Source organism: Xenopus tropicalis, chromosome 8 (assembly GCF_000004195.4).
Source record: "Xenopus tropicalis strain Nigerian chromosome 8, UCB_Xtro_10.0, whole genome shotgun sequence".
In the NCBI taxonomy this organism is placed as follows: domain Eukaryota; kingdom Metazoa; phylum Chordata; class Amphibia; order Anura; family Pipidae; genus Xenopus; species Xenopus tropicalis.
This window is the reverse complement of record NC_030684.2, coordinates 46,519,415-46,544,397: the sequence shown is the minus strand read 5'-3', so window position 1 is coordinate 46,544,397 and position 24,983 is coordinate 46,519,415. Positions and strand designations below refer to the sequence as shown.

At 42.1% G+C, this 24,983-nt stretch overlaps 2 protein-coding genes across 4 annotated transcripts; both read right to left on the bottom strand.

Moving 5' to 3' along the window:
* Positions 1–2,949: 2,949 nt before the first annotated feature.
* Positions 2,950–13,298, bottom strand: amer1 (APC membrane recruitment protein 1). Its single transcript, XM_018096748.2, has 3 exons — positions 13,121–13,298; positions 10,343–10,473; positions 2,950–9,134 (listed from the first exon to the last, which is right to left on the bottom strand). The coding sequence occupies exon 3, from the start codon at positions 9,031–9,033 to the stop codon at positions 5,788–5,790; it is 3,246 nt and encodes a 1,081-aa protein (XP_017952237.2). The 5' UTR covers positions 9,034–9,134; positions 10,343–10,473; positions 13,121–13,298; the 3' UTR covers positions 2,950–5,787.
* Positions 13,299–15,695: 2,397 nt separating this feature from the next.
* On the bottom strand, positions 15,696–22,019 carry asb12 (ankyrin repeat and SOCS box-containing 12). Of its 3 annotated transcripts, none has more exons than XM_031890282.1 (3): positions 21,877–22,019; positions 18,909–19,828; positions 15,696–16,297 (listed from the first exon to the last, which is right to left on the bottom strand). In XM_031890282.1, the coding sequence occupies exons 2-3, from the start codon at positions 19,790–19,792 to the stop codon at positions 16,216–16,218; spliced, it is 966 nt and encodes a 321-aa protein (XP_031746142.1). In that variant the 5' UTR covers positions 19,793–19,828; positions 21,877–22,019; the 3' UTR covers positions 15,696–16,215. The 3 variants fall into 3 exon arrangements, with proteins under 3 accessions (XP_031746142.1, XP_031746141.1, NP_988946.1); XM_031890281.1 differs by having other exon boundaries at positions 18,909–19,838; positions 21,877–22,018; NM_203615.1 differs by having other exon boundaries at positions 15,861–16,297; positions 19,036–19,838; positions 21,877–21,935.
* Between the last annotated feature and the right edge of the window lie 2,964 nt (positions 22,020–24,983).

Here is a 24,983-nt window from a genome sequence, read left to right as displayed (position 1 = left end):
AAGTGTATAAAAGTGTGAAAAATTAAAAAAACAAAAAACTGCTAAAATGTGTGCTGTAAGTGTGCGTAAATGTATGTAAGTGTGTATAAATGTATGTAAGTGTGTGTGTAAGTGTGTAAATGCAAAAAATAAAAAAAAGTCCTTACCTGTCCTGAAGAGCCGATCACCTCCTCTTCAGTGGGCAGGCCCGGCAGGGGGGGGAAGGAGGAAGCAGCAGACGCGATGCGATCGCGTCTGCTGCTTCCTGGAGGGTCCTGCGAGCGATCGTCTCGCAGGACCCTCATGACAGCCCCCCTGGCACGTTGCCCAGGGGGGCTGTCATGGATAGAAGCTCTCTGCAGCGGCGGCATGCAGAGAGCTGCGCTTAAATGCCAACGACGTATGGGACACGTTGTTGGCATTTAAGCCCTTTTACTGCCACGACGTATGCCATACGTCGTTGGCAGTAAAAGAGTTAAGCTACTAAAAAATCATATACACATTAAATAAACCCAATAGGACTGTTTTGCCACCAATATGGAATCATATACAGTGGTGTGAAAAACTATTTGCCCCCTTCCTGATTTCTTATTCTTTTGCATGTTTGTCACACTTAAATGTTTCTGCTCATCAAAAACCGTTAACTATTAGTCAAAGATAACATAATTGAACACAAAATGCAGTTTTTAAATGAAGGTTTACGTTATTAAGGGAGAAAAAAAACTACAAATCTACATGGCCCTGTGTGAAAAAGTGATTGCCCCCCTTGTTAAAAAATAACTTAACTGTGGTTTATCACACCTGAGTTCAATTTCTGTAGTCACCCCCAGGCCTGATTACTGCCACACCTGTTTCAATCAAGAAATCACTTAAATAGGAGCTACCTGACACAGAGAAGTAGACCAAAAGCACCTCAAAAGCTAGACATCATGCCAAGATCCAAAGAAATTCAGGAACAAATGAGAACAAAAGTAATTGAGATCTATCAGTCTGGTAAAGGTTATAAAGCCATTTCTAAAGCTTTGGGACTCCAGCGAACCACAGTGAGAGCCATTATCCACAAATGGCAAAAACATGGAACAGTGGTGAACCTTCCCAGGAGTGGCCGGCCGACCAAAATTACCCCAAGAGCGCAGAGACAACTCATCCAAGAGGCCACAAAAGACCCCAGGACAACATCTAAAGAACTGCAGGCCTCACTTGCCTCAATTAAGGTCAGTGTTCACGACTCCACCATAAGAAAGAGACTGGGCAAAAATGGCCTGCATGGCAGATTTCCAAGGCGCAAACCACTTTTAAGCAAAAAGAACATTAAGGCTCGTCTCAATTTTGCTAAAAAACATCTCAATGATTGCCAAGACTTTTAGGAAAATACCTTGTGGACCGATGAGACAAAAGTTGAACTTTTTGGAAGGTGCGTGTCCCGTTACATGTGGCGTAAAAGTAACACAGCATTTCAGAAAAAGAACATCATACCAACAGTAAAATATGGTGGTGGTAGTGTGATGGTCTGGGGTTGTTTTGCTGCTTCAGGACCTGGAAGGCTTGCTGTGATAGATGGAACCATGAATTCTACTGTCTACCAAAAAATCCTGAAGGAGAATGTCCGGCCATCTGTTCGTCAACTCAAGCTGAAGCGATCTTGGGTGCTGCAGCAGGACAATGACCCAAAACACACCAGCAAATCCACCTCTGAATGGCTGAAGAAAAACAAAATGAAGACTTTGGAGTGGCCTAGTCAAAGTCCTGACCTGAATCCTATTGAGATGTTGTGGCATGACCTTAAAAAGGCGGTTCATGCTAGAAAACCCTCAAATAAAGCTGAATTACAACAATTCTGCAAAGATGAGTGGGCCAAAATTCCTCCAGAGCGCTGTAAAAGACTCGTTGCAAGTTATCGCAAACGCTTGATTGCAGTTATTGCTGCTAAGGGTGGCCCAACCAGTTATTAGGTTCAGAGGGCAATTACTTTTTCACACAGGGCCATGTAGGTTTGGATTTTTTTTCTCCCTAAATAATAAAAACCCTCATTTAAAAACTGCATTTTGTGTTTACTTGTGTTATCTTTGACTAATAGTTAAATGTGTTTGATGATCAGAAACATTTTGTGTGACAAACATGCAAAAGAATAAGAAATCAGGAAGGGGGCAAATAGTTTTTCACACCACTGTAGCTTATAAGTACAAGCTGCTTTTATATTATTACCGAGAAGGAAATCATTTGAAAAAAAATAAAAATGAAATATATGGTTAAAATGGAGTCTCTGGGTGATGGCCTTCCTATAATTCAGAGCTTTCTAGATAATGGGTTTCCAGATAACAGATCCTACAACTGTACCTAGGAAAGAATGTCAGGTGTAAACAGATCAGACAGGGATCCTGCTGGAATCAGTTGGGGGTTTTGGCCCTTTAGGACTTGGAAAACATTTTATTGTGCAGCATTGCTTTAAAAATTCATCTTTATGGGTGACGGACTACTACTCCTATCATGTGTTAACCTTTGCCAACATGTTGGAGTATGCTGGGATTTGCAGCCATTTGGATAGAGCGACATGGTTATAGACGGTAACTTCTATAGTGCAACTAAAGCCTGTTAAATTTACAGGTCACTTTTATTGCTTTTATGCAGGCCCGGACTGGCAATCTGTGGACTGAGGGGCTGCTGTAAAATGCCATAGACAGTCACTATTTATTGGGCTGGTGGGGGGCTGTTTGGGTCTCTGTGTACTTGGAATGCCAGGGCCTATTTTGACTCCCAGTCCCGGCCTGCTGTGCCGCCTCATACAGCCAAGCCCTATATTAAATGACAAAGCACCCTCCATCTTGCTCAGTGCAGGTACCAGGCTGGTTTGTTTAGCATTATAAATTCATTAAGCAATAAAAACAGCTATATACAATCTAAATGGTATCAAAGGTGATATCAACAATTATTCAGTTTATTGTCCTTGCACATGAAAACACAAAACAAGTGTTTAGTTGCAATATTATTTTAGTTTTTCACCTTTATTTAAAAATAGCCAGTAATAAATTACACTTGCATATCTACAGCTGAGTTCTTCATAAAAAAAAATGATATATAAAATAAAATACTAGGTAGGTTTCTGTCTAAATGCGAAACATACTAGTGATGTGTGGCACATACAATAAAGCACTGCTGTCCAACACAAAAATACGCCAACATTTGCATGAAATAAGGAATTCCTTTGTAGTGTATACAATAATTAGTGTATTCTGTTTGCAGCCAAGGAAGTGTGAATGAAAAGACTGATTTTAACATTTCAATAAATCAGTAAAATCCTAGGCTGGATTCTGTGTCTTAGAAAAAGTGATTATAAAGTTCCAGGATTTAGTTGTTGTCATGAAAAAAAAAATGTAATATGTAATGGTCACTATTATGTCTCATCTTCACTAAGAATACAGTCTGTTCCCTTATTCGATAGTAGGACAGCTTGTAAAGCTCCAGGCTAATTCGTCCTCATGAATATATCCCAATTGTGTGGCTAAATGCACTGCATCAATGCCTACTTCTTTGGTTTCTGCCTGTCCCAGGGGAGTATTCCCTTCACTGCCATCAGCTTTTCAATTAATTTTAAGAAGCAAAGGGCTGAAGACTAATTCAGGAATGCTTGACAGACAAAAATGCCAGGAAATGTTAGCATGTGAATCTGTCCTAATATAAAAAGCATAAACTTAATCAAATACTCTGAGTTATAATTCAACAGAAAATGAAATGCTACTTTTGCTACTGCACAAAGGGCAGCTTCTCAGGCCAAGAAACTGCTATCCACTTTTCGACTGTGTCTGTACTCAGAATCACTGCCTCAGCCTGGGTGCAATACTGGGCAAGTTTGCCTGTGGGCAGTAACTAACGGCAACCAAATTGTTACATGCAAAAAAAAAAACAATCACTAATTGGTTGCTGTGGGTTACTGCCCATGGGCAAATTTGCTCAGTGTTGCCAAATGAACCCTGTGGAGCAGACTGTGGCACGGAATGCATGAGTATGCTTATATGCAGGTCAAGAAACTGTCTAATGTGGCGGTAGCCTTACTTGCCATTGGCTCATTATTCACTAAAAAAAAGATGCTTTTTCAGCGTTTATAGAGCTTACAGGGTAAACACTTATCCACATTTACAAATGGAAGAGAAATGTGGCCCTGATGTATTAAAGTAAGTTTCAAGACTGATTAAATAGACATATATGCATGGCATTTTTTCACTGGAATTGCCCGTAACTGCTGTTCTGTATGCTACCAGCACATTTTTCCAACATGCATTGTTAGAATACAACTAAAGCCACCAGCAAGGGCAGCGTTACATAGGGCTGCAAAAAAAGTGATGGACAGGATTTAAACGCTAGGTAACATCCGCACACTCCTGTACTATAATATCAACAAGCTTATTTGAGACTACAGTAAGATATTTGCCCAGCACCCATAGAATCAAGAGCCAATGGCTTCTGTGGGTAAAACTTGTTCTGGTAAAAGTAAAGAAATGGATGTCCAACTGGAGGCCCAGGGGCTGGATGTTGCCCTCCAAAGGATTTTTATGGCCCCCCATCTGCTTAAAGACTCCACTGACTTGTGACATCTACTGTGACATAATTTTAATTTAATCTACCCCTCAAATATGTTATATAAGTAATAATCAGCCCTCTACATGAAAGTTTGACAGCACTTGGTCACTGACAGCATCCTATTTTAGGTGAGGAGAATCAGCAACACTGTGTGAGCATAGCTATCAGCTGGCAGTGCAGACAGGGCACTTCTGAGGCTTAGGTGCATAAGCAGAGTACATTAAGGGGACAATCAAAAGTGGCAAAAACCACCTGCAACCGAGTTAAACTAGTTAAATATTTTTACAACATGGCTACGAAAGACCTTAAAAACAATGACGGTAGCAAATCTGACTTCATAAAAAACCCACACATCTTTCCTAAATATAGAGCATGCATAGAATACATTACTCTTTATGGAATAAATATATCCTGACATTTTCTTTGGAACATAGGGTGTGCAAAACTGTGAGTGACCATGCTAGAACTAACAGAACCAGAATTGACTAAAGAATGTCATGTGACATTCCTGCTGTCTAAAGTTTAAGGGGAGCATTTATTAACATTGAAGACAAAAATAATTGCCCATAGCACTTAATCAGACCATTCAATTCTAATTGCTGATTGGCTGCTATGGGCAACATCACTGGTGATGTTGGTCTCCAATGTTAATAAATACACCTCTAAGTGTTCATAGCCATACAAGGTTTCTCTTAGAAATGCTTGCTTCTAGAATGTTATACCACAGCTTTCTTGCAAGCAGTAGGGTAATGCTTTGCCCAAGCAAGTGAAAATAAAATAAAAATAGACAAGGCTATATGTTGAAAAATGGAATTAAATGGGCACCTGGATTTAAACAGCAATAGACAGTAGATACTGGCCGCAAAGTTTTGCAAGCGAGTTTAAAAAGTCTCTGCATAACAAATATGACATAAGCACATAATAAAGTGTTATATCAGGTGTGTAGCACATTCAGTAATACATATTTCCCCTCCCAAAATTGAGAGTGCTTACTCAATACAATCAAAATAGAAATGTAGTTTGTTCCCTGGCAGTTGTAGACTGAAATCGGCACAAAAATGCAGTTGGCAACTGCGATATCCCAATTAAATAGAGAAAGACTTAAGCCTGCCCTTTGTTAAACAAAGCCAAACAAGCAGTCATTGTTCTGACCCAAATGGGTTTATGAGCAACTTGTCATGCTGGACTCCAATCTGTTATGAAAATACACTGATGCATAAACTTAGCTTTAAACTAGCTACCAGTACATTCAGTGTAGTTATTAGCCCATTTCTTATTAGCAGAAACCTCTTGCTCCACTGTCCTCTTCAGTAAGTTGTCCTGGTAATCTGCTGGTGGTTTTATAAAATCGTCTTCATTTTTGTTTTGCTGAGGCATTGCCTGTGTAACACCAATTGGTTTACCAGATGTATGGGATTTATAAGAGCTTTGATGAATACCCACACCCCTTCTGTCTTCAAGAGGTAACACGAGTGCAAGTTTTTTGGTAGTTTGTTCTGCAGGATATCCACACATGGTGGAGGCCTCTTGAGACTGCCTTGTGTTACATTGCAAAGGTGGATCAGTTGTCTTTGCCATCTGTCTGTTAAGTGGCAGCTGTTTGCTTGGGATTATTCCTTCATTTGCTCTACCGTAACCATGGTTTGAAGATACAGTGGGTGTGTACTGACTGAACTGCCTAGATGTTTGACTACTTTGCTCCAAGAAACTGCAGCCACCCCATTCCGTCTCATGGGCACGGAAGCATTCATTCTCATAACGCCAAGAGTTTTTTCCATCCTCCCGTGGGCCAAGGAAATCATAAGATTTTAGTCCACTTTTGGATAAACGCAAGGCACCAAGTTCAGTCTCTAAATTTTCCGTGTCTAGAGATCTGCTTCGTCTGTTGGACGACAGTGGTGCTGGCATAGATGAATTAAGTTTGTAGTGGCCAAAGTGCCGAGGAAGACTAGTAACACCCCAGTTATAGGTCTGAAGTGGGTTTGGCAGATCTGTATGAAAAAGCTCTTCGCAATCAGCTAAAGACTCCTGTACACAGCTATGGTCAAAGGTCTCGAATGATGAAACCTCCACCTCATCTGGGCTAAGCTCAACATGATGTTCACATTCACCTTCATTTTCTACATCAACAACATCAAATGTAACCATGGTGGGTAGAGCATTTAAATCACGATGGAATGAGTTGCTAGATCCAGCACTAACCAGACAATCAGAAATACTTGAAAACAGAGTAGTATTATTGGTAAACTCAGCAAAAGTTTGGGAAAAGTTAACAGCCTGCTCGCATTCATTCTCTTGATGACATTCTAGATCAGGGCCAAACACATTCTGTCTGTGATACACAGGGATAACCCTAGAACTGGGAAACCCACCAGTGTTCGTTTTTCTGTTATCGCTTACGTCTTGAGTTCCAAGGCTAGTTACATTCAACTCAAAACGTGGATCCTTCATAAGGCTATTATCATCTAAGTGCTGAATGTAACTTCCTTCGTAGTAAGAGTCTCTAAAAGGTGTGTCCTGGAAGTTATTCCAACTCTGTTTCTCAGTTAGTGTATTTTGAGCTACTTTGGCAGCTCCACCTTTGCTTATATTTTGTAGCAAACTATGGTTGTTAAGATGACAATCCTTATTATGGCATAATATATCAGCTTTATTTTTACATTCAACATTTTGCTCTTCTTTGGGAAAAATACCTTTGTTTACATGTGCCATTCCTTTCAAAGTAGCCTCTCTTTGCCTTTCCCAGAAGAGCAGCTGTTTCTGAATAACTGCCAGTCGTTCCTCTTCTGTTTCCGTTGCACATGTCTTATGCACATGATCTTGAATTAAATCATTGTTACTGGTAAGACTGAAGTCAAAAAACTGATCAAAAATTTCAGAGCATGGCGTTTTCGTCTCATACAGTGACTCTCCTCCAGGTGCAGGGCTCATAAGGCTGTCCTCAGGCTCATAGAATTCATAAAGTGCATCTCCACTATAGCTGTCTCTAGGAAGACGTTCTTTATGATTAAAGCCTTCTCCTGAATCATCTTCGGGACCAGGTGTGTTGGAGTCATAGTACCCTTCATCGCTATTTGGAGCAGACTCTTGCTGATCACTCTGAGGGGTCAGTAACTCTGTATTGCTAAGGATAGCTCTATCAGTAAAGGAATCTTGTGCACACAAAGGGTACACAGCAGTCTCCACCTGACTGAACGCTGTACGCACTTTGGTTGCTTCCTTTTCATTATTTAGTTCATAGCTTCCTTCAGCTTCATTGGCATCCTCCAACAGTTGTTGGAGATATTCCTCCTCCATGTCATCCGGGGTTGCCATTTCTTCACCTCCTCCTTGGTATGTTACAAGGCAGGAGCTTCTCTTAGCGTTTTCCCTGGTTTGCTCCAAAGATATGGCATTATCACTAACAGTATCAATGTCCTGATCAGCAATAATATCCCCGCAGCCCGTTAAAGAGTCAAAACTCTTGAGTGAAGAGACATCTTCAAATATAAGGCTGATTTGGTCACCAGAAGACAGAGGAACTTTGTCTATGACATCTGGACTTACAATCTCAGAAAATATTCCATCGTCACTTGAACAAATAACTGCTGAATCAAGCTGGGCATCTAAGGAATGGTCTTTGTTAAGAGAATTTAGGTGATCAGGTTCTACAGGGAGTTCAACAGAAGGTATAGGAGCAACATCTGACAAACATTCTGAAGACTCCGTCTCTTCTGTACCCACAGCTGTGCTCAGGGAGGGCTCTTGCGATACTTCAGTAGGGAGACATTCTATTTTGGTTTGTTCATTGCCTTCTTGCATATTCTCCAATTCAGGTTCATTTAGTTGTTCAGTGAGACAGGGTGCAGCATGAATAAAATGCTCTGATTTTTCCACATCAGGAACTTTGTTTTTTTTGTGGCGACGGATGCTGCTAAACAGTCCCTTTAGGCCCTTCTTTGGTCTAGGGAATGACAGGGACTTATCCCCATTTATTTTTTTGTCAAAGCAGTCTGTGCTGCTATGGGGAGATGTATCATGAAAGCTTAAGTCAAACTGAGCTGGAGCCGTTACATTTAAGTCTGTACTATGAGAGCTGGTAAGACAAGTTCCTACACGGGTCAACTCCAGTCCATGTAATTTAATGTTAGAGCTGTCTGAAAAAAATTTCTTCCCATCTTCAATCTGCACATCACTGATACCATCATGTGTTTTACTTTTGCTTAATCCTTTCCTGAAATTTCCCTTGCCCAGACCTTTGTGCTTTCCCCCAAAAAAGCTGGGCAGGGTACAAATGCTCTTCTTTCCACCAAAAAATTTGAAGTGCGCCTTCTTTGGCTTTCCAGCAGTTTGTAGATCATGACATGCTGCTGTCTCCCCACAGGAGGTTTCCATCTTCCCTGAATCACCATCACTGAGGATGCTGTCATGGCTGTCACAAACAGACAAACTTGTCTTTGTCCCAGTGTGTTTTTCTTGGCCACTCTGCCTGCTTTCCATGGCAAATGTTATGCATTTAACAGGTATTCTTAGTTGAAGGCTGAGGCAGATGAGGTACCAGGGGTTTGGTTATCAAAGATAAACAAACATTCTTTCTAGGCCTAAAAAGAACAAAGCACAAAAGAACAAATTTAGCTGGATCTCAGTGATACTGCTCATATCTAAAAAGTATTTTACTGCATACACATTAATATGCATTCACAACATAACCAGTATGGGGCCCCGGATAGACCTACCCGACCGATAAATGGCTTAAAATTGGCCAGATCTCGATCGGGTTGGTTTGATTTTCCTGTCGGATCAAGAACCGCATCAGCTCATTGATGCAGTTTTCGGTCTGACAGCCCATATACCCGCCGCTGTAATTTGTATACATTGGGCTGTCAGACCGAGAACTGCATCAATGAGCTGATGCGGTTCTTGATCCGACAGGAAAATCAAACCAACCCGATCGAGATCTGGCCAAATGTTGCTCACCTTAGATGGGCATATAAAAAAAGATCCGCTCATTTGGTGAGGTTGCCAAATGAGCAGATCTTAATTTGAATGACCACCTTTAAGCAGTGAATATTCTCAGCTCAGACTACTAAACACGTCCCCTCCAGTCTAGCCACCAATTAAGAGATGTCATTGCTGGTTCCCATAGAAACTATACTCTAGTTCTGATGATGTGTCAGAGGAAAAATGGCCACTGGGTAAAAGCTGCTATTTGTTTTAGGATGTGCCCAACTTATATAAATGGTAGCAAAATGTAGAGTTTACATGTCCTTTAAGATTATACTCTTAAATGTTGAAATTATTGTAAAAAAAATTACACTGTCACTTATCTCATGCTTAAAGGAGAAAAAAAACAAAATCACTGGGGGTGGCACTTCAAAAGCACACGTGTGCGGTTTGCCACCATCTGCTTCTGGTCTTCCAGGGGTTCCCTGTTGGGCTTGAGCAAGTACATGTGCAGTACAGAACTTCTTACTTGTGTCCTCCTAAAAATTTGAGGCAGGATCACCTGAGAGAACAATAGAATCTGGGCGTAGCTTACCAAACAGTACCCCGGGCTGGTGTGCTTTCTGCATAGGTGCCAGGCTGCACTAATAGGTAAGCATCTAAAATCACTGGGCAGTACCTAGCAACTTAGTATTACCCCCCATAAGTGCCAAGGCAACAAATGTCTTGAGTAAATGTCTTGGTAAATTCTACAAATGACTGATATTTGAGCACATTTTGTAAAACATCACACTTCATACTATGGATAGATTCCAACACAACACAAGAATAATTTCATAACGTGAATTATCAGTGTTTTACTTACAGTGTACATGCTCCCATGGGTAGGCAATCTCAGCCCAAGACATGGTGTCTTTCCCTGGAACATACAGCAAATGCTTTGTAAATTCACAGGTCCCCACCATAACAAGTTGCTCCGATGATGTAATTTCATATCTGTAATCAAACAGGTAACGGTTATTACTGACAACAACATAAAGCATAAAGGACTAACTAGGCAAAGCAATGTCTGCATTAAAGATGGTCAAATTGCTGATAAGCAAATGCAGCTCAGTAAAAATGTGTAAATAAAAAAACAGTCTACATATACTAAACCAGCTGCTGGCCTGCAGAGGTCAATAAAAATTATACAATTCATTGTTTTCATTGCAAACAGTGTAAATCTGAGACACTGTTCTCACATCTATGGCAGTAAAAAAATGTAAACTGCAATAAGGAGTGGTGGAATCCTATATTCTAAGCACTACCAGGCAAAGCCTGAAGTGTATAACGTGGGCATTATATAAAAAGGTAGGACACAAACAATCAAAGGAATCCAAAAGGTAAAGCAAGTATACAGCAATATGGATCTATTATATGGGAACCTTCCGTAACTTGGATCACCATACCTTAGGGCTGTGACACACGGGGAGATTAGTCGCTGCACGACTAATCTCCCTTGTCGCAGGCGACTAATTTCCCCAAAATGCCATTCCACCGGCTAGAATGTAAATCGCCAGTGGGATAGCATACGTGGCGCCGCGATTTGCCGAAGTCGCGGAAGTTGCCTTGAGAGGAAACTTCGGCAAATCGCCACGTATGCCAACCTACCGGCAATTTACATTCTAGCCGGTGGGATGGCATTTGTCGCGCGACGACTAATCTCCCCGTCTGTCACAGCCCTTAAAAACATCAAATAAATCAAACAGGATTATTTTTCCACCAATGTAGATTCTTGCAGCTTAATTACCATCAAGTACAATGTACTGTTTTATTATTACAGAGAAAAAAAAACAACAACAAATCATAGACACCATATTTACAGTCCATCAAGTTCAACTGTTCCATATAAACCCAATACACTTAAATACATAAACCATAAATACCAACATCAATACTAACTCACTTATCTTAAAATTATACTGATATTTTCCTTTAACAAACAAGAGTGTGTCAGCATTACTTACGAGGAGGCACCAAAACCCTATTTTTTGTCTTGCTTACCCCTTCGGTCAGAGAGAAAGTAGAAAGGCAGTTACAGTCAGTCACACTGGGCACTAGGTTTGATTATTTTGTATGCTGAACTACAAATGTAAACAGTGCTCCAGCCCAGCATGAGTGATACTACTGGCTCTCGGCAGCAGAAAGATTAAGCCATTGCCATGGGGCAGTTTTGGCAAAAGTCACTAATGCAATGCTTCATAAGAAGAAACACTACGTTACAACTGATTGAAACATGTTGGCATCACTTGATTTGCTAGGCACACCCATGGAACCAATGGTCTTTTAGTCCTAATACTTTTCAGAAAAATAACTGGCTTTATTAAAGAAAAATTTGTTTATATAAAGTCTTTTGGGAAAAGTCTCAAGAGCAAATGATACATGGGATAGCTTATTGCACATAAGCAATTATTACCCATAAACTATTCTTAGCTTAAGATATTGCTAATGGCTCATTGGTGGGAAGATAGATCCCTACTGATAACATTGTGAATCAGTCTGTGACAACGTTCCATCTCTTGCTGTTGAAGGCTTGTATAATTTATTTATATATATCAAAAAGAAATGGGCCGCTTGACACAGGAATCTTGTAATTTATTAGGTGAAAAAACGAAGAACTGACATTTCGGCTACTCCTGCAGCCTTTATTGAACACTTTAAGAAAGGCTGCAGGAGTAGCCAAATGTCAGTTCATCGTTTTTCACTATATATATATATATAAACACTGTTACTACTACAACAACACAGAGGCAGCAATTACTGTAGAAAGTGATAAGTACAGAGGAAAGCTTTCACTTGACTTGGGGTAAATAAGAAGATTAAGCAAGCTTTACACAGCTAGGTATAAACAGATAAAGCGCTACAGACTAGAAACTATTTCTTGCCTATAATCTATGGAACGTGTTTACAGTGAATAATCCTAAAGTCATAGCAACGAGAAGTCTCTACTGACATACAACACTATACTGCGCCACACAATTTCATACAATCAGAAATCTTTATAAATAGAAAAATGCACCAAAATGACTAAAGCCTGACTCTGTAGCCTTACTACTAAGTTCTTAATGAGTCTATGGCCCATGTGTTGCCAGGCAGTGTCCCAGTGAACATATATAAGGGACAGTGTGCCTGCAGCAAAAGAATAGAAGATACAGCTTGGCACCCTGTATCTCCCACACAGATCAATGATAAAGCAGAAGGGTGCAGTAGGGTGTCTGCACATTAAGGAGAGAGAATACAAACATGGGTATCACTGCTAACTGTAAGGCGGAAGAAAGGGGCGTGCCTTGTGTAAATGTGGGTGCATGCCACCCGAATATGGGAGGGCACCCTTATATTGCACAGTGAGGGAGGGGGAGAGCGCACATTACACGTCTTGAGAAATGTAGGTGTCACAGCCTACTCTGTACAGGGGGGTATTAACCGTGTAGCCACAGTAATATGGCCATTACTAAAGCGGAGGCGCAGTGTATGTAGCTGGGTGCAGCTCTCACAATAAAACACCCGACAGTGCCCTGTCATTAATATAAGCGAGCCCGCTACGCACAACGCAATCACTGCCCAGCCACCGACTACAAAGCTTTATAAGGTTAGCAGCGCTCACCTGCCCCGCACGGTAGTAGGCCTCAAACCTTGGCTCGTCTCCCTTTGCTTCCCCAGGTCTCCTCCATTCCTGCTCAGCGCAAGCTGCTACGAAACCGCACGGCCTGTACCTGCCCACAAACCCGCAACCTACTATGATTGACACTCGCAGCAGCCATTTAGAAAGCCACATACCTCTTTTTTTAATGGGAATCCTTTTAGCCAATCAGCGAGCAGCGGCGGAGATGAAAACAATCTGCTCATTGGATCAGATGCGAAAGATACAATTTGGCCAACCAATCAACATTCCCATTATTTGGTCTGCGTTCCAGTGGCTCCCTCTGATTTCGCTAGGCTGGACCGAGATAATAGGATAGTTTAAAGAGGAATGGTTATAAAACTTAACGCAAATTCGCAGAAAATCGTTCCTTTTTTACAGCCCTGTACATAGAATGTATACCCCTTCCCAAAATGTTTAAAGGTGACATTTGAGTTCTTGCCCTTACTATAGCTCGTTTACCTCCAATAGGGGGACTATGAGAAAATGGCATTTTTTTTTAAACTGAACTATTTTTAGAAAAATGTGATTCTCCAGTATAAATTAATCACAAATTATTTATAATTATTTGTAAGTGTAACTGACATTCGAAGCAGCATCTTCCTAGCTGCTTATATTCTCTGCACTCCTGGTTCTGACTCCTGAAATAATGTAGCACGAGCAATCTGAGTAACCAATTTCTTCTACAGTGTTTTAAGAGTAAAAATCAGGAGGCGAGTGCAGAAAGGAATAAATAAATAAAATGTTAATGCATTTACATAAAATCAGACATACCAGCATTTTTATCTATGGGGCGTAGATTGTCAACGAAAATGGGCACCAAGACAAGCCCCTGATCCCCCATCCTGCTGTGAGGTGATCAGTGGTGGCTGCATCACACCTCCTACCCCAAATGCTTATGACCATCGAGAGCAATGACTATCCCTGCTTCCTCAGCCAGACTTACAAAGGGCCCAGATTGGGGATAGGCAGGCAGAAGAGGACCTACCAGCACCACCATTAAGCCCTAGGCACATTTCTTTTTTTCTGCCTATTCCTACTTACAGCCATTTGCCGACTCCTAGATTTATGGAAATAAACTTAGTGACTAAACAAAGAAGAGGGGGTGACTGGGACCAATTGCATCTTCAGGGGAAGACTTTTTGAATTAGAACCGTAGATACAGTAGCCACGTGGGGATTAAATGATTAACTTGTGCATATTTTTAGAAATAAAATAGCTGGATTTTTAATTTTGTCCTTTTATGTGATATAATTATGACATTTTATGTTTCATTAAACTATTGCCAAAAAAGTGATTTAGATTTCTTCCTTCTCACTTAGGGGTCAGTCTATAAATGTTGATTGTAAGCAGTGTGGAGCCAAGCCGGCTGGGCGCCCTAGGCAACCCGGATGGCCGCCTTACCCCCACCCCCCGCTGTGTGTGCATTTATTTGTGCACATTCATTCATGCGCATTCTTTCATTTGCACTTGTGCACCCATTTGTTCACGGTGCGCAAATGAACAAGTGTGAACAAACACAGTTACAGGGGCCCAGACTAGGGGTAGGCAACAGAAGAGGTAGTCCTGCGTCTCCTGACTACCCATAGTTCCGGCCTTGATTGTAAATTTATGTTGTATTGTGATAAAGATCCCAGTTGAGAAGTGGAACATTGATTTAATAAAGGGAATCTAAAATGAAGTTCCCATTGTACACTAGCATCTATATATATATATAAATGTATATACATACATTTATATAAATAAAGGGGGGGTACCCCAGTCAGGGGACCTACAGTGGGGGGAGGGGGTACTAAGAGACACAGAAGTGCAAGCTGTGGGTGAAAAAGGAGGAGTGCTTGTGGGTAAGTGGACTAAGTGTGGCAGATTATGGGTTGTATCTACTTTTGAACAGAGATTTTATTTATTCGCAGACCTTTCTCAAGGTGAATTGCACAAGTTAAATAGATGAACTTGTATGCATAGAGCTAGGTTTTGTGACACTCACATTAATACTTATGCCACATGGGCTATTTCTCCTCTTCTCCCATCAGCCTCCTAACTTGCACCCAAAACCATTGTGTCGGCCCAGGTACAGGCACACTCATCGTATATCATCTCTGAAATGCGAATTCTTGCATCTCTTTGCCGATATCTGTTGCGTGTGCCTGCCCCCGGCCCGACACAATGGGTCCGGGTGCAGGCAAAGTTTCTACCAGTGGAGGGGCTGTTTCTTGGCCTGAGTTTTTCTGCGGGTTGAAAATCAGACGTGTGGCATCAACCTTAAAAGTGCATACAGCATCAGGCAGACCTAGTAAACTGCAGAAGGCTGCACTCTCATCCCAGGGTACAGCTATACCAGCCATCTGATATGTAGCTTTTAAAAAATAAACTTGGGTATACAGTGTGTCACCTGCAGGGTTAGGTTAAATAGGACCCTGTGCAATAGTGCCATACTTGCCCATGTGTACTGCTTTCCTTTCAGTTATTTACTGACTGGGACAACTCATTTCCTACAGCGTGGGAGTCTATCCTTTTACTCTATGAGCTTTGGTTTGTGCAGTAATGTCACATGGGCAGCCTCACTCAGTTCTACCTCACCATGCACAAGGCCTACACGCAGATACCTATGATGCCATTTTTGGGCATTTCCACAAAACAGCATATTCTTCTTGGTTGCCATCATAATCATTATTCAAAAAGATCACTTATTGAATTGAAGGTATTTTTTAGTTAGTGTGAACTTTATTTACAATATGATTAGTATACTGACCAAACAAGGCTACGCCAATTATTGCCCTCTAGTTGTGCCTTTAATTCCCAGCATCTCACAATGGCTTAAAGTCTGGTACTTGTAGTTCAACAGCAACTAGAGGTGCAGGTTGTCTTTTTAAATTTCTGATTTCAATAATGGGAGTTTTGCATCCTAGAAAATTCAATTTGAACCAGTCCAGTTGCTAAACTGCAGCATCCATTTCCAGGAGTTGTAGTTCAGCAGCATATTCACTGCTCTAGAGAATCATCTGCCTTAGGGTTCATACTGTAAATAGTTGATCAGTGCTTGGGGGATCTGCAGCTTGTCAATGAGATGAATCTTTCTTAGTCGTACTAGTAGGCTTCTTATGGTCAAGCGACACTGAGACATTAATGTCCTTGGATGACCTGCAAATAAACACAAGAGTATTCAGGTGTAATCATGTTACCAGCTGCTGGGTTAACATATGGCTCTCGGTACTAGCACAAACATGGCGATTTTATTGCACAAGGTCTGAAAAGTGTTAAAACTGACACTTAGCTTTTTGTTAATTTCCTCCCAGTATTTTCTCCAAATGTCCTACAGACCATAATGATACAGCTGAAGGGAAGTACCCCTAGCAAAACAATGGTCTCTTGGCAGTTACTTCACATAAAAGCTGCTCTGTGATCCAAGCTGTCCCATAGCGCCCCCTAGCTCCCTATATAGAGAACAGATGATGTAATATTCACTAATAAGAATCCCTCTTACCAGCTCCATGTCTGTAATCTTGCTGTTATATGACATACAAAGATAACTGGCCAACTTTGTCTTTTTATTATTATTTCACCTGGAGGAGGGCATACTGCTGTTATTCTGTGCCAGAAAACTGTGTTTAATGTTTCCATCTCCTATTGCAGGAACAAAGTATATGGGGTCAGATTTAGCTCAATGAGATTCTCATTGCAGGATTGTCTTGCATCCCTTGGGTCACTGACACTGGAAAGCTGGGAAAAAGCTTTGTTGAGCAAGAATGCTTTAAAGGGGTTGCTCGCCTTTTTTAGTATGATGTAGAGAGTGCTATTTTGAAAATGGTCTTTATTTTGTATTATTTGCAATTTTTGAATTATTTAGCTCTTTGTTCAACAGCCCTTCAGTTTGGAGTCTGGTTGCTAGGGTCCAATTTAACTTAGCAACCAGGCAGTGGTTTGAAAGATACACTGGAATATAAATAGACGAGGGCCTAAATAGAAAGATAAGTAATAAAAATGTGGCCTCACAGAGCAATAGTTTTTTGACTGCTTTTTTTGACTACTTGGGTCAGTGACCCCCATTTGAAAGCTGGAAAGAGGCAAAAGAAGAAGACTTATAATTTAAAACCTATAAAAAATAAAAAATGAAGACCAGCTAAAAAGTTGCAAAGAATAGGTCATTCTATAGCATACTAAAAGTTAACCTGAAGGTGAACCACCTCTTTAAGGGTGAAGACACACGGGGTGATTAGTGAAGTCGCGGCAACTAATCCACGCAGCGAAATTGCGCATGCAATTAGTCGCTACGATGGGCATCATAGTCTGTGGCCGAAAAGTCACCGCGATTAATTGCCATGACTGCTTTAATTAAAAGTCACGGCAACTAAAAGCCCCGTGTGTCTTCGCCCTAAAGGAGAAGGGGAGTCTAAAGCACTAGGATATTTTAATCACTTCCCGGATTCCCCAGGCTGGTGCTTCTCCTGGCCTGAGGTTCTTCTCAGCGAGAACCACAGAGAGATCCTCTTCACCCGCTTCTTCATTCTTCAATGCCCCAGGCAGACGTATGCGCAGAAGAGGAAAAAAAGCTGACTTTGTTAAAGTCTGGCTTTCACTCTGCAGCACATGTGTACTTGTGTGAAGAAGGAAAAAGCAGGAATGGGATCTCTCCATAGTGCTTGCTGGAAGTCCCTCGGGCAGGCACAGTTTTCTGTGACATGAGCACCAACCCAGGGTACAAGTAAGTAATTACAATCATTGGGGATTTATACTTTCCTTCTTCTTTAAAACTATAACTCTGATGTCACCCAACACCTGCTAGCATGCTTTTAACCCCTGAAATTATGTTGGGGTGCATCAGTACTTGTAAAGGCTTATTTTCAAGGCAGCCACCGTCTTGCTAAAATTGGCACAAATGTTTCTGTATAACACATAACTATAAATATATGATAAATAAATATATATATATATATATATATATATATAAGTGCTCCTTGAACTTTTGAATATTACCCTTTTTTTGCTTTAAGGTATAGAGAAAGATCCCTTTTCTGGAAAACCTCAGGTCCAGAGCATTCTGGATACCAGATATATTTCCAACCTATACTACCCACAGTTACACATTTATATACCTTGTGTTTCACTTATGCACACCAATACAAATTGTAAGTGCTTATAGGCAGAACCCTCAATATCTATTGTATCAGTTTGTTTTTCATTTATTATTGCACTTTGCATCCTGCACTCACATTCCTAATCGACTTGTGTAGTTCAGCAAAGCTTGAGCAACTTATGATTGAACAACCATACCTTAAAGGAAAAATAAAGTCAAAGTCACTTGGGGGTGCCAAAATGTTAGGCACCCCCAAGTGACTTTGACCGCCTACCTTTTACCCCGGGCTGGTGCCCCTGTGAGGAAGGAACAGCACCAGCCCGGGGTAGCTGCCGGCGCTTCCTTGCTGCTGATTCGCTGCGCGCGCATGCGCAGTAGAGTGAAAAGCCGAACTTAAATGTTAAAGTCGGCTTTTCACTCTACTGCGCATGCGCCCACCGCTGGCACTCAGGAAAAGGAAGCGAGGAAGACGGAAGCGCTGCGCTCCAGGTGCCCCGGGCTGGTGCTGTTTTCTCCTAACAGGGGCACCAGCCCGGGGTACGAGGTAAGCGGTTAAAGTCACTTGGGGGTGCCTAACATTTTGGCACCCCCAAGTGACTTTGACTTTCGTTTCCCTTTAAAACATGTTCCTTGCCCTTATATCACAATATTCCCCAAAAATTTACTCTCTGGCCTAACCTAAAATCAGCCATACAGGGGGGGTGTTCAGAGCTCACGATTGCATCACATTCGCGCACATTCATGAGATACGTGATCCAAGCAGGCTGAAAGATGAAGGCAACATAAGTTTGTGCAGTATTTTTACCCCTTTCTTGCATCAATAGGTCCGCTGCTTCGCCATTTACGAATAGTTTAATAACATCTTCATCAACCAAGTGAATATTGGCCCCAAAATCAATAAGCAATTTCACATAGTCTACCCTCACTCTGTGTTTCAGGCATATCTCCAGCACTGGCCTGGGGTGCTTGATCCTCTGTAAAAGTTTCGGATCTGTGCAGTTGTAATCTGGGTCAGCGCCATAAAGAAGCAAAGTCTTGAAACAATGTAAGCGGTCATATATAGCTGAAATATATAAGGGTCCAGTAGAGGTCTTAATACTTAAAGCACAGTCAGAACGTTTTGACTTGACATTGGCTTCTGCTCCATATTTAAAGAGTTCCACTAATATCTTGTCATTCCTATTATGTGCTGCAATGAGTAAAGGGGAACAGTTATTGTAGGCACTGCCGCAAGGATCTGCTCCAGCTTGCAGTAATTCTTTTACACATTCCAAATGGCCAGCACTGACAGCAGTAAAAAGTGGAGTCTGGGCCTTCACATCTAAACTGTCCACCTCTGCTCCATTGTCCAACAGAATTTTAAGACAGTCTAAAAAGCCCTGAGAGGCAGCACAACGGAGAGGGGTTTCTGGAACACCCCAGCCACTAGGGCTGTTTATAACTTCCTTGTATCTGGTTTGAGACAGCAGCTCACTGAGTTGTTGTGGGTCATCCATTGCCACTGTAAGGTGTAGCCGACGGCTTTCTGCAAGGTCATATTCATGCCCTCTGAGCTGAAGCATAATGCCCCTATTGGTATACGCGATAACCAGATCTTTCTAGAAGAATCTAAAAGCAAGAGAATGGATTACTACACAACAAAGAAAGACATGACTATAGAACTTAGGTGGAGGAAAGGGGGTGCAGTGGGTTATGTAGCACAGTATGGGAGGCAGGAACCGTTCAAGAGCCTACACCCTTAGGAACATATTTTTTAAGGACAACGACAGAGTCATTTTCGGAGCTTTGTCTGCAGAATTTCTGAGCAGTACTCTGTACCCGCAAGACTCCATTGCCCACTGGAAGCTGAACGCTTGCCTTTAATTCAGTGAAACATCACAAATTTACTTATTAATCAAGCTGCATATTCTAATTTTTTTTAAAAAGACAAGGAACTGCCCCAGGAAAGGCCCTAGTGATATTATTGGGAAGGAGTGCCCCATAAAAAGATCATGGGCCACAGGCAGTCTGGAACACAGATTGCATGCAGTAAGGGTGGGAGAGAGGCAAAACAAGGCTACCAGTTCTCTGTCAGCTGGTCCCCTGCTAGTTTGGCCACTGTTCTAAGCATGGTTGCATTTTACATGAACCAACCTGCAGCTGGATGCCCAGCACTGCGGCTAAGAGCTGCTGAGAAAATATAATGACATTAACAGTGTAAAAGAACTTAGATCATATAAATTACATACCTCCCAACTGTCCCGCTTTACGCGGGACAGTCCCGATTTTGCCACCCTGTCCCGCTGTCCCGGATAGCTGCAGATCTGTCCCGCTTTTAAAGGTCTCTGCTCCCGTGACGTCACACGCACGTCTCCCCTTAGCGCCGCAGCTTCTGCGCCGTTCACTTCAGTTTTAACATAAAGACATTCACAGAGCAGAAGCTGCGGCGCGTGCGTGTGACGTCACGAGGAGGAGAAGAAGAGCCCTGGGGCACAGCCGGAGAAAGCTGGTGGTGGTAGGAGCAGGGGGAGCCACAGAAAGCAGGTTGACGCTGGGGAGGACACTGGAGGAAGGTTAGGGGCAGCTGGAGGACCCTGGGAGGCAGCTGGAGGAAGGTAAGGGGCAGCTGGAGGATGCTGGGGGGAGCTGAAGGATGTTGGGGAGGATGTTGGGGCAGCTGAAGAATGTTGGGGAGGATGTTGGGGGAGCTGAAGGATGTTGGGGAGGATGTTGGGGGAGCTGAAGGATATTGGGGAGGATGTTGGGGCAGCTGAAGGATGTTGGGGAGGATGTTGGGGGAGCTGAAGGATGTTGGGGGGGAGCTGAAGGATGTTGGGGGGAGCTGAAGGATGTTGGGGGGAGCTGAAGGATGTTGGGGGGAGCTGAAGGATGTTGGGGAGGATGCTGGGAGGAGCTGAAGGAAGGTAAGGGGCAGCTGAAGGATGTTGGGAAGGACGCTGGGGGCAGCTGAAGGATGTTGGGGAGGAAGCTGGGAGGAGCTGGAGGAAGGTAAGGGGCAGCTGAAGGATGTTAGGGAGGACGCTGGGGGTAGCTGGAGGATGTTGGGTGGATGCTGGGGGCAGCTGAAGGATGTTGGGGAGGATGCTGCAGTGGGGAGCAGCCCATAGTAGGGGTACACTGCGGGAGGACCAGCAATGTTTTAGGGGGTCCCTGCTCTAGCGCCAATGCAAAACATAACACCTGGCTACCAATGTCTGTCATGAGTTTGTCATTAAATACAGGTGCCACAGTGCATAATGAAATCCTTAGGGCCACAATATGTCATAAAATGATTGGGGCCACCGTGTCTGTCTTCTGGTGCACTTTGTGTATGTTATGCTTTTCAGGTGTGGTTTTGTAAAATGGGCCTGTTTGGGGGGGCGTGGCCTAAAAAAATTGGCGCGCTATGCGCGGCAGACATTTTTGTCCCTCCTTCTGCTTCTCAAATGTTGGGAGGTATGAAATTAAATAGAGTTGAAAGTTAATGTAAATGGCAAACGTGCTCAAAAGACAGAATTCAGTTTAGATCCCAAATGAATGTAAAAGTTGCTGTATATAAATACAAATCTACATACATCATCTATAGAAGGTGGGATTCAAGCTCATCAGTATTAGTTTATTCTATAATAGAGCCTAGCTTGTCTGGCTTGCACGATACAAGTCCTACCTTATATGTTTCTTCTTTCGGGGATCACTTTCTCTGGCTGAATCGCTTTGCAGCTCATCGGCACTTCCTAAGCTTCAGCACTTCCTGATTCTCCCAATGATTGACAGGCAGAGCCGCTAATCAGGATAGAGCTTGCTAAAGTTACAGCCCTAAATCTATCTGATTGGTAGGTGGGGCCTCTAAGCACAACACAGCCTCTGATTGGCCCAAGGGGCGTGTTTAGGAACGCTGAAGATAAACACGCAGTGGTGATTTATCCCACAGCAACCAATTAGACGTGAACAGCCTCATACAAGAAGGAAAACGAGAGCGTAGATTGGTTGCTGTGGGCAACCTTACTAAATGTTGGTAAACACAGCCCACAGAAGTGATTTCAAATGTCCTGCTTTATTGAGTAACTTCAGTTCTGCCACGACCTAGTTTTTCTCCCTTCATTTTACCTAGCACGTTTCTTTCAGGCATTACTAAGTGGGAAGGCCACTTTTCCTACTATGATAAAAAATGTAAACTACTTAACAATGTATTTGTATTAATTACAAATGTTCCATCTTTTACCAGTTAATTATAAATATAATTGCAAATAAAAGTTGTCTCTCTGTGTCCTTTGCTATTACGTTTTTCAGTTTTTTTTTTGTCAGAGTGGGGCCCACTGGGGCTTTTCCCGGTGTTCTGCCTCCCCAGTCTGAGCCTATACAACACTTTGCATACTTATATTATTCTTAATTCCAGGTTTGTACATGGGATATTAGCTGAATAGGTATGTTACGCAAAAACCAGGTGCCAATTAGGGGGAGATTTACTAATCCACGAACGTCCGAAAAGCGTCCGAATGTGTTTTTTCCGTAATGATCAGTGTTTTTCCGATTTTTTTGTTGCCGTCGCGACTTTTCGCGAATTGTCGCAACTTTTCCGTTGCCGTCGCAAAAAAAATTGGATTGATTTTTCCGCCGTTTACAATTGCTCAATACAAATAAATCGCAACGGCGACGAAAACGTTGTGCAAAATACGATAAAGTCGTAACGGCAACTAAAAAATCGCACAAAATACGAAAAACCGCGATGGCAACGAAAAAGTCACAAAATTTTCGTTTCCAATCCGATTTTTTCCCATTTGGGATTCGGATTCGTGGATTAGTAAATGTGCCCCTTAATATTCCACGTTCTATGTCAAACACATATTCAGTGAGTTTCCCTAGATTTGAGAAACTTGTTCGGTGTGCCCCAGCATGGGTGTAGGGCTGCTGCAGTAAGGAGGGGGGGCACATTTTTTAACTATCCACGAACGCTCTGACCGTTCGCTCGATTGGTCCAATCGTATTTTCCGCGACTTTTTCAACACCAAAAAAGCCGATCGGTTTTGCCGCTGTTTACAATCGGTATGAAAATTTCGTGACTTTCGAATCACCAATACGATATTATCGTGACTAATACGATTTTTTCTGAAGCATTTTCGTGATATTTGTGATCTTTAGAAATGTTCCAATCCGAATTTTTCCCATTCGGGATTTGAACTCGCGTTTTGATAAATTTGCCCCATAGTATTGTTACCCCCATCTGGAATGCAGGCACTGAAAGCCAGCAGTCATGGATGGAGAACATATTTTTCCAGCAATAGGCACTATTTTATCCTATGGACCAAAAACTTGAGAATTTACTCCATATTCAGTTGATTCATTTGAAAAGGAGTGAATAAAATATTTCCAGAGCTTGATTACTACACACAATAGGCACCAAAGGAAATCCAGGCAATTTGTAAATGAATTCTTTCACTCTCTGGTGGCACAATTATCATTGACACAGTAACACAGGGAAATGTTGCCTCGACTACTAGATTTTATTTTTTGTCCTCATCACATTTGATCAAATTCTTTTAGAGATTTTTCAACCACAGAGGTTTGTTTTTTTTGTTTGTTTAGTTGTCCATTAATTGCTTATTACAACACTTCAACAGTGGATATTGTCACAGAAACTGTTCTGTTTATTCAAAGGGAGTATTAAAAATATCTAGCACATGAATCACACAATTGCTAAATCACCCAATTCCTACAATCACTCAAAGATGCAGACAATATGAGTTAGTGCAGCCACAAAGCCTAGCAAGAATCTTATATAAATACAGTTTTGGATCCCCAAAATAACCCCAGTAACAGCTGTCTATAGTATCATCTGTGTAATCTGGGCTGCTCATATAGCAGGAATGGTTTGTATGGAATGCAGCTCACCCAGGAAGAGCCATCCTTACATCTCTGTTATACAAATTCCTCTCCAGGGAGATTTTCTCATGAGTAGGAGCAAGTGGAAAAACACTGTAAGGTTCTGGATCTTAAATGCAAAAACAACTTTGTTTTAAAAGTGCTTTTTGAAATTTCCTAAACGTACACTGCTTTACTACACTGTTAGGGTGAAGACACACTGGGCTAGTAGTAACAGCTACTTTTTGAAGGCTACTAAACTCCAAATAATACCCTGCAAGGGCCAGACTGGGGGGTGCAGGCCCCAAGGTGCCTCTGCTAGCCGCATCCCCCACAGCACACCCCTAACCCTCTGCAGGGGACCCGATATCCTCCCCTGAACACGTGTATGTGAAACGCCTCAGAGGAGGACAACGGCGGCCAGAGGAAGCGGCAATAGGGTCAGGTCTGGGCTGCTGGGGATCACCAGGGCCCACCGTTTTTTTCCCGGTGGCCCAGTCCGACCATGTACCCTGCCATAGACAATACTTGAGAATTGCCTCTGCTAAAACACGTAGAGACAATTATCAGTAAATGATCAGCATTGTCTTTTTTAGTAGCCACGACAAGTAGCTGCTAATAGTAGCTCCGTGTGTCTTCACCCTTAGATTGTAATATGCAAAGGCTGTTGGGGATGCAGGGAGTTGTAGCTACTACTACTAACATATGTTTGTAAACAACCAATATATACACATTAAAACTGATGTTTACACATCAAGATCAAGACTTTTGGAGACCCCAGTTCAGGACTGTTGCACGGACCCCTTTTATTCCTGTATCAGAAAGTACAGCCACGTCCTTCGTATTTCAAGGAGCCCATAAAGGTTCTGGTCACAGTGCTTGCTTTTGCCCTTTCTCATTAACTTTTTTTCTACA

Coding starts and splice junctions, on each gene's coding strand:
- amer1 (XM_018096748.2), bottom strand. CDS start 9,033: ATGGAAAGCAGGCAGAGTGGCCAAGAAAAACACACTGGGACAAAGACA.
- asb12 (XM_031890282.1), bottom strand. CDS start 19,792: ATGCTTCAGCTCAGAGGGCATGAATATGACCTTGCAGAAAGCCGTCGG. Junction 16,298..18,908: donor CCCTGTATGGCTGATTTTAG/GTTAGGCCAGAG, acceptor GTTTATTTGCAG/GTCATCCAAGGACATTAATG.